The 9,180-nt window shown below is 64.6% G+C and overlaps 2 protein-coding genes across 2 annotated transcripts; one reads left to right on the plus strand and one right to left on the minus strand.

Moving 5' to 3' along the window:
* Positions 1–3: 3 nt before the first annotated feature.
* On the plus strand, positions 4–3,783 carry LOC113408674 (tight junction protein ZO-3-like; the record flags this gene model as incomplete). The annotated part of the gene is made up of 5 exons (XM_026662039.1): positions 4–54; positions 407–718; positions 1,164–1,421; positions 1,818–1,870; positions 3,274–3,783. Coding segments are annotated over 5 exons (777 nt in total), but the record flags the coding sequence as incomplete, so codon positions are not given.
* Positions 3,784–5,108: 1,325 nt separating this feature from the next.
* Positions 5,109–8,174, minus strand: LOC113408673 (amyloid-beta A4 precursor protein-binding family A member 3-like; the record flags this gene model as incomplete). The annotated part of the gene is made up of 3 exons (XM_026662038.2): positions 5,109–6,114; positions 7,217–7,357; positions 8,055–8,174. Coding segments are annotated over 3 exons (333 nt in total), but the record flags the coding sequence as incomplete, so codon positions are not given.
* Between the last annotated feature and the right edge of the window lie 1,006 nt (positions 8,175–9,180).

Genomic DNA, 9,180 nt, shown 5'->3' on the forward strand with positions numbered 1-9,180 from the left:
GGGGGGTCGGCCAAGGTCATCAAACTGGACTCGGTGCGGCAGATCGCTGAGAAGGTGAGGCCCCGCAGGGCAGGGATAGCGAGGGATGCTCTGCCCACGCTGGCTGCCTCCTGACCAGCATGTTACCCCTGTCCACGAGGCGAGAGGTTGGGTGTCTTGCCTGAGGGAGTGTGGGGCCTGCCGTGTCTGCCCGGGAAGTGGGGGGCGGGAGGCGAGGCCAGGCAGTGAGGATCCCCCTGCTAAGGGGGCGGGGGGCCCAGAGAGCTGTATTCCAGTGCTCATGGCAGTGGATGGCCCAGTCCCTCCCAGCTGGTGTTCCAGGGCGGGGAAACCCCGCCGTAGGTTTCCCTTCCCGCCCCCACAATCCTCCCCCAGCGTCCCACCCAGCCCCTCTCCTGCTCCGCAGGACAAGCACGCGCTGCTGGACATCACGCCGTCCGCCGTGGAGCGGCTCAACTACGTGCAGTACTACCCGGTGGTGGTGTTCTGCGAGCCCGACAGCCGGCAGGGCATCAAGGCCATGCGCCAGTGGCTCGCCCCCGACTCCAAGAAGAGCTCCCGCCGCCTCTACGCGCAGGCCGTCAAGATGAAGAAGAACTACAGCTACCTCTTCACGGCCACCATCAGCCTCGGCGGAAGCACCGACCCCTGGTACCAGAGCCTCAAGGAGATCATCCGCACCCAGCAGGCCCGGCCTATCTGGACAGCGGAGGAGCAGGTACCCGTAGAGGCCTTCTCGCTCCTCTAGGCCCCCTGCCTTTCTCAGGTCTCTCCTGTACCCCCCTCCTGCCTGCCCTGACTGAAACGGGGCATCCCCTGGGCGTGGCCCAATGCCCGCTGCCAGAGAACTGCCAGGGAGCTGGAATTGGAGTCTGCCTGACTAATTCCCTGTGCTGTCAGACACGGCTCTGATCCCAACTCCCAGGCCAGCCGGGGCAGCCCCTTGGGCACTGGGGGGGTGGGGAGGGGCTGTGCTCCAGAATTACATGGAGGGGCTCCCATAGCACCCTGCTCCTCTGCAAGGCAGCTGAGATACAGGGCCAGGGGGAGACCGATACCCAGTGCCGAGGGGCCAGTGCAGATGCCGCCTCGGGCAGCACCTCGAGTCACTGTGGGCCCCATTGGGCCTGTTGCCAGGTGACCCCCGTCTCCTCTCCCTGCAGGTGGACGCTTCCCCAGAGGAGGGCCTGGACCTGCTGAACCAGCAGCGTGCCACCAGCACGGGGGACCTGACGTGCGACAGCCGTGCCAACAGCGACTACGAGGACACGGACGGCGAGGGGGGGGCCTACACGGACAACGAGCTGGAGGATGACTATGCCCAGCCAGCCCTGGCCCGGTCCTCAGAGCCAGTGGAGCCAGGCGAGCCCCAGAACCCAGACGAGCGCGTGGCAGTCTCTCTGGCCTACGCCCCCCCGCGGGTGAGCAGGGCGCCAGGCAGTGCAGGGGTCAGACCTGGCTGGTGGCTTCTGGGGAAGGAGGCAGGAGGTCTTTGCCCTGGTCGCAGAGGGCATCGCTCACCCCCATCAGAATGGGCACCAAAGGGTCCTGTTGTGAGCAGCCTCCACAGCGCCAGGGCAGCTGAATTCCCCTCTTCAAAGCCCAGGGTGAGGTGGGCAGGGGCACCTGGCCCTGCTCTGGCCGTGAGGTGCCCGTTCCAGGGGTAGCTGGGGGTGCTCTCCCTGGGGCAGGCCAGCCGGGCCGGTGCTGCCTCTCTGCCCATGGAGCCCCTCCCAGGGCAGTGCCTGGGGCTGCAGCACCCCCACCTGGAGCACTCGGCTCTGCAGCCTCTAACAACTTCCTTCTGATTGCAACAGGATGGAGACCAGCAGCCTCAGGGCCAGTGGAGACAGGATTACAGCAGCATCAGGTACCAACAGCCTGGTCTCTCCCGCCCCAGCGGGCGTGACATGAGCAGTGAGTGGGGTGGGGGGTGAATCACCTGCTCGGAGCAGCCTTCCTGCCAGGACTAGGGTTGCCAACTTTCTACAAGGGGGGGGGAGTGCTCCGGCTGGGGGTGCAGGCTCTGGTGTGGGGCCGGGGATGAGGGATTTTTGGTGCAGGAGGGTGCTCTGGGCTGGGACTGAGGGGTTCGGAGGGTGGGAGTGGGATGAGGGGTTTGGGGTGCAGCAGGGAACTTTGGGCTGGGACTGAGGGGTTTGGAGGGCAGAAGGGGATATGGGTTGAGGGCTGGGGGGTGGGGCTGGGACTGAGGGGTTCAGAAGGCAAGACGGGGATCAGGGCCGGGGGTGGGGCATGGGAGGGGGGTCAGGGGTGCAGACTCTGGGTGGCAGCTCCTGGAAGCAGTGGCATGTCCCCTCTCCGGCTCCTATGTGGAGGTGCGGCCAGGCGGCTCTGTGCACTGCCCCGTCCGCAGGTGCCGCCCCCACAGCTCCCACTGGCCATGATTCCCAGCCAATGGGAGCTGCAGCACCGGGGCTTGGGGCGGGGGCAGTGTGCAGAGCCGGAGGTGGGACATGCTGCTGCTTCCAGGAGCCGCCCGGAGACACAGCAGGCAGGGAGCCTGCCTTAGCCCCGCTGCGCTGCCAACCAGACTTTTAATGACCTGGTCAGCGGTGCTGACGGGAGCCGCCACTGTCCCTTTTTGACCGGGCGTTCTAGTCAAACTGGACACCTGGCAGCCCTTGCCAGGACACTGGGTCTGTGGCTGCAGCCTGAAATCCAGTTGTGAGGGGGTTAATGCAAGTCACTGGATTCCTTTCACCTTCCCCTCCTCCTGGCCTGCGCTGCAGGGGTCTGTGGGCTCCGCACATGCTCGGGGCAGGGAGGGGAATGTCGGCCCGTTTTGAACCCAAACCAGCCATGGCCTGTGGGCCACTGTGAGCTCTTCAACCCAGAGCCTGGCTGCGCACGCTGCCCCTCCGGTTTGAGCGTCAGCCCACGGCCAGGGAGCCCTTCTGCATGGCAGGGCCTCTTGCAGCGAGAGGGGGTTTCACCCCCCTCCTTGGTGCCAGGCTGCCCCTGGGTCTGAGCTGCAGTCAGGTTCAGCCGAAGCAAAGTGCCCCGCTGCCCTGGGAGGAGGGCTGGCTGGGGGGTGGCTCCTCCTGCCCTGGTTCTGAGGAGCTGGCACACCCTGGGGCAGTGGTGCCTGGCTCTGCAGATGGGCCCGCAGGGCCCCGGGAGAGCAGGATGAACTGGGTGCTGGGAGAAATCCTCACCAGGCCCGAGTAGCCTGGGCGGGGGGTTGTGCAGCTAGCGTCCCTTCCCCCGCTCCCCAGCCAGGGCCTGACGTGGCCTTTTGCTGCCCTGCAGGGAGTACGAACACAGCGCTCTGAAAAAGAAGTTCACCCAGGCCCGGGCCTACGACTCTGATGAGGATGAAGGCTACGACTGGGGCCCAGCTACGGACCTGTAGCCACAACGGCTTCCAGGATTCCTCGTCCTACACCGCCGAGCTGCCTTCTGGGAAGGGCCTGCCACGCTGCATCGTCCCCTTCCCGCCTGGGGCCAGCAAGGGGACCCCCCCGGCCCTTCTCACGCGGGGTCGGCTCCCTCCAGCACGCACCCCTCTCCAGAGCAGGGCGGTTTGGTTTTAATCTTCCTAACCACAAGACTCCCTGCAGTGTGCTGCTGGCTGGCGAGCAGCCGGCATGCGCTGTTCTCCTGGGCTTACAGCCGCTGCACACGTCCTAGACTTTAACTCGCCTCCGAGTCTCTGTAGGCACAGCCCAGGTCTCAGGCCTGTCACAGCTGCCTGCAGTGACGCCAACGTGCCAGCGTCCGTGGCACGTGCAGCTCTGCCCGTGTGATTCATCGGGCAGGACTCCCTGGGTGGGGCTGTAAATAGCCCTGCCTTTCTTTGTAATAAAGGAATCCTTTTCACTAGCCCCTGCTGGCTCTGTATTGCCCCCGAGGAGGCGCACTGGAGGCGGGCGACTTGTCTCTGTTCCAAGCCTCAGTGCAGGGGCTGGGGAATGAAGCGCAGGGCAGCCGTGAGGAAGCATGCGCTGCTGCGTGTGCTCTGCAGAGGAGGCAGCAGCGTCCCTGTGCTCCCGCCTGGCTGCGCGGGAACCGAATGGAGCTGAGGCAGCTGGCCCATCTCAGCTGGGCTAACTGCCCCCCTCCTGCTCAGCGCACCGAGTGTGGCAGCCGGCTTTCCTCGTCAGCCTTCCCAGCTGGGCGCTGGTGCCATCTCCACCCCGTTCTTGCACAACTGTGCACATACAGGCCCGACAGCTGGTCCTAAAAGCCCAGCCTGAGATGCTGCATGCCAGGGAGCGGCACTCACTAAACACAGCGTCTGTCAGAGCCAGACGCCCCCACAAAGCTCCTAGCTTAGCCATGGAGGACGCAGCAGGGTCCAGCCGTGGCCCTGGCTCCCAGCTCATGCTTGGCCTCAGGGCGCCAGGCCCTTCCTGCTGGGAAGCCCAGGGTGAGCCCTCGAGCCAGCAGCCCCCTCGCTTCCCTTCCATCGGCATCCGCACCAAGTGCTGTTCTCCTGGGGCACCGACCACAGCTGCGCCCATGGGTTTCACACAGCGTGACAGACAGGCAGGTGGCAAGACTGGGGTCCCCCATGTGGAGTGTGGGGGGAGGGGCTGGATACAGAACGGCCTCCTACCACAATACAGTTCATTAGGCTGGCATGGGGCTGCAGGCGGCCTCATGAACCCCGACCCCAGGGCTCCCTCCATCTGAGTCTGGAGCTAGGGCTGATAGGGACACCCTGAGCAGCTGCTCACCCTCCCACAGGAAGTGAGGGACTCAGCCGGCGCTCCCAAGAGCAGGTCCCAGGACCCCGTATGCCTGCAGTGAAGTTCTTCCCATGAAGGAGGTCGGTTGCCTGGCATTTCACTTACCCAGTCAGTCCTAGACACGCCACAACCAGCCTTTATTCTTACATCAGCCAGCAGTACAGGTTAAAAATCACAGCCCCAGGGTTTCCTACAGCCGAGGGAGCGCCAGGGGCTCTGAATTAGTCCAGGAGAGACAAGGGGGGTGAGAAGACCTGTTACTGGACCAACTTCTCTTGGACAGACGTTGGTCCAACCTCCCCCACTTTGTCTCTCATGCTGGGACCACCACTGCGATTAACTTCGTACATGCAGCCTTCCGCAGGGCTAGCCTGAGACGCCAGCCCTGCCCAGGGCAGAGGCTCCAGCAGCCGGGCGGGATCGCAGAGAGCCCCTTTCTCCCGTGTTCCCCCACCCAACGCACCGAGGCTGGCCAGGCCTCTGCTGCCTGCTCCAGCCCAACATTCCCCCACGCCCAGCGCTAGGCCTGAGCCAGGTCATGCTGCTCCTGCAGCTTCTCTTGACTTTCTGCAGAACGAGGGTGCAGCTGACCCTTCCCCACCCTGGGGCCAGCTGGCAGACACTGTCCAGAGGCCAGTTTGCAAGCACGGATCTGGCTCTAATGCCCAGCCCTGGTCCCAGGCACTGCGGGAGGGGGCGTTACAAACAGCATTAACAAGGCAGGTCCCAGAGGGGCTTTGTCCATCTGGGCAGCACCCTCCCCTCAGCCGGAGCTGGTGTTACACTTGGAATCGCGGGCGGTTTGCTGGGCCCTCTCAGGCCGCTGGCAGGACAAGAGGGAGAGAGCAGCCATGGCTAGGCCAGTCACCCTTGCTCTGTATGGCAGACTCAGCTGGGATTCAGCAGACACAAGGCGGGATCTTCCACCTGCAGGCAGCGAGGAGGGGCACAGGGCTCCCTTTGATGCACTTGTGTTCTCCAGGGCCCACCCCATCAACAAGGCCCCTGATCCGCAACCCGGCAACTCCGGCAGCGGAACAGGTGAGTGAGCCGAGGCCCAGGAGAGGAGCCAAGGAGCTTGGGTCCCTGTCTCTAAGGCCTGGTACAAAGCCCCCTCGTGTGGTGAGGCCAGGCACAGTACATCCAGAAAAGGCCAAAGGGGGGTTTGCCTTGTGGGTCCCTGCATGAAACAAGAAAAGCGGTGGGATCTGGCCCCCAGCAGGCCCCGAGGGACTTGGAGACGCAGCTGCTGTCCCAGGACAGGGCCCCAAAGCAGGCAGCTGGAGCATGTGCAGAGCCACAGATGGGTAAATGCAAACTCTGCCCTTCACAGGAAGATGGGCTGCTCCTGGCCTGTCAGTAACCGGTAGGTGGAGGCTGGCATGGTCTTGATATGGACCTAGAGGGATAGGGAATGAATCACCTGGGGGAACTCCATTCCCACTTGGGCTCAGAGCCCTGCAGACCTCACTCATCTGCCCCAGCCTCCCTGGGCCTGGGAGAAGGACCCAGGGAAAACGTTTCATGATGAAGCATGGTCTAGAGATATAAAGTGCCTTAGTATGTCCATGTACTGGCTGCAAGAGAGTTATTTCTCCCCCCTCTGCTGAAATGCAGCTGCCTCTGGGGCGGAGCTGAGCCGCTGGTTATAACAGGGTTAAATAATGCAGGTTAGGGCAGTATGTGGAGTTTCTTGCCCAGGCTAAGGACGAACTTGAAGGCCTGACAAAAAGACCAACAGTTCTTAGCAGAACCCTGAACCTGCTCAGGCCTGCAAGGGAGCTCAGGCCAGCTGTCTGGGATTCCCACACTAACCTGCCAGCTGCCCCAGGGCTCAGGGACGGGCTAGGGTAAATAGCCATCACTTTGCCACCCCTATTGCAGCCTCCAAAACCCCCTGGTAGCCTGTCGCTTTGGAGAGAGAGCTCGCTCCTCCGAGACCCAGCTGTACACCACCTGGGGCGTTAGTTCAGTGCCGGCGAATCCGAGTCACTTCTGCAATTCCAGAGGGGGCTGCGCTGCCCTGCCCTGGGGGGAGAAGAGGGCAGCTGGTCCCTCCCTAAGAAAGCGTTTGCAGCCCAGGGCATTGAAGATCGGCCCCTGCTTGAGGCTCCAGGTGCAGGAACAGAAGGGCCAGGGGGAGCAGGGAGCTGCGGGAGAACAGCCCCTGCAGAGCAGCAGGCAGAAGAGATGTGCTGCTCAGCAGTGTGACGAGGGAGCTCCTCCCCAGCAGAGAGCGCAGCTTGCAAAGCAGGACTGGGAGTTGAGATGAGCACCCAGGAAATTGAGGGCTGGGGGGAGCTGGCCCATGTCAGACCCCCCTAATCATAGGGCAGAGGTCTCAGGGTGGGAGTCAGCCCTCCTCCCCCCAACAGGGCAGGGGTCTGTCCCACACCATCCTCCCCAGCTGAGGCAGGGGGCTCAGGGTGGGGTCTGCCCCATGCCAGCCCCCCCAATGGGGCAGAGGGCCCTGCTGCGCTCCTGGCCTCAGCCCGGCTCACCTCGCTGACGGCCTGCGTGAGGATCTGGATGATCTTCTCGTGCGGCGTGGCCACCACGCTCTGCCCGTTGATCTCGATGATGCGATGGCCCACGCGGATGCCGCCTCTCTCCGCTATCCCCCCTCGCATCAGGCTGCAGATCTGAATGGCAGGGGGCGCTGGTGAGAGCAGCCCAGCCCCCACCCCCAGCATGCCATCCTCCGCAGCCTCCACAAGCAGAGCAAATCTCGCCTGCCCGGAGAGCCCGTGAAACCCACCCCTGGGCCTACCCCTCCCTGCACACTGCGCTCGCCAGCCATCGCCCCAGCCACAGCGCCCCCTACTGCTCACTCCGCACCACGTTCCCGCACCCTTCTGCGCCCGGGCAGGACTGGCCCTGGAGGCAGCAGGGCCGGGCCCCCAGAGACATGGCTCCGAGCAGGAGAGTACCAGGGAGCTGGGACCCAGGACAGGCCGTGGTCACTGGGGTCCTGGCATGGGGACGTCACCCTGGCAGCTGGTGCTGTTGGGGGAGGGCGAAAGGAGACAGTCTGCGGGCGCTGGGGTAACACGCCCAGGCCTCGCTGCTCACCCCCCACTCCCTACACTCGGCGCTGACGATGCCCCACACAGGACCAGCCCCATCGCTGCCCATTCTCTCACTCCTGGGACTCGACGCCCACTGGGGCCATGCGCCTGCCGCTCCTCAGGCAGCTGGAGGTTCTCCCCTAGCTCGAGCGGAGCCGGCCGGCGACCCCGGAGCACAAGGGCCCGAGTTCTCGCCCCAAGTGCGGCGTCTGTGCTGGCCAGAGGGCCCCTGGCCCTCCCCCCGCCCCCCTTCAGGGCTCCCGCCACTCACAATGCCGTCCTCCACGCAGAAGCCCAGCGGGTACTTGGAGTCGGGCCGGCGGACAATCGCCGTGGTGACGGGCGGGCAGTGCACGATGCTCAGCGTCACCTCGGTCTGCGATTTCAGGTCCTGCCGGGGGCGGGCGGGGGGAGGGGCTCATTAGTGCCACAAGGGCTATAAGGATCGGCCCGGCCGCAGGGGGGGGAGACACGGGGCAGGTTTACGCCCACTGGGCCCACGATGCCCTCGGGACAGTGCGGGGGGAAGGGAGGGCAGATTTGAACATGGCCACTGTGCTCAGAACACCTTACATGGGGTGAGTGTAATTACCACCCCCCTCTTACAGGGGGGAAACCAAGGCACAGTCTTGCCCAAGGTTACACTGCAGGTCAGGAAAAAGAACCCAGGAATCCAAGTCCAGCTTGCCCTGCTCGACCCTCTAGGCCATTCTGCCCTCTGGGCTTGCCCGTGTTCTGCTCGGACACCTCCCAGAGGAAGCGTCTCATACACGTGATGCCCCCCAACACCTGAGCCTGGAGCTGCTCCTCCCAGGGCCAGGGCACGGCTTGAGTCCCTCCTGCAGAGAGATCTGAGCAGGACACTGGGAGCCAGGACTCCTGGGTTCCCTGCTGGCAGACTCTTGCAGGCTTAAGTCTGGAAGGTCTCACTGCACCCACAGGGGCTCCGAGGCCCAGCCCGCATCCCAGCAGTGCAGGCTCCACCCCCAGCTCACACGTCCCTCAACACTGGGCGCCAAGGGCTGAGCGCCTCTGAGGGAAAGGGGGCGGCTATCACGGACTGAGGGGCCCAGGAACTGGGCACAGGTCCCCCGGTCCCCCTCCACTCCCTCCCCATTCCCACCATCCCCCCCACCCTCCACTGCCCCCTGACCCCCAAAGCCCCCTCATCATCATGCCCCACCATTCCCCCAATCCCCATTGCCCCCCCAGCCCCACTGCCCCACCATGCCCATCACCTCCTCCCCACCCACCCTGCCCGTCTCCTCCTACCTCCCCTCGCCCCCTTTCCACTGTCCCCCAATTCCCATCACCCCCTCCACAGCCACCCCGCCCCACTGTCTCCTCCCACCCCCTCCCCAGTCACCCTCCCATCTCCCCTGCTGCTCCTCACCCCT

The sequence above is a fragment of the Terrapene carolina genome, unplaced genomic scaffold (genome assembly GCF_002925995.2).
Source record: "Terrapene carolina triunguis isolate 2854851 unplaced genomic scaffold, T_m_triunguis-2.0 Scaffold21650, whole genome shotgun sequence".
Classification (NCBI taxonomy): Eukaryota; Metazoa; Chordata; order Testudines; family Emydidae; genus Terrapene; species Terrapene triunguis.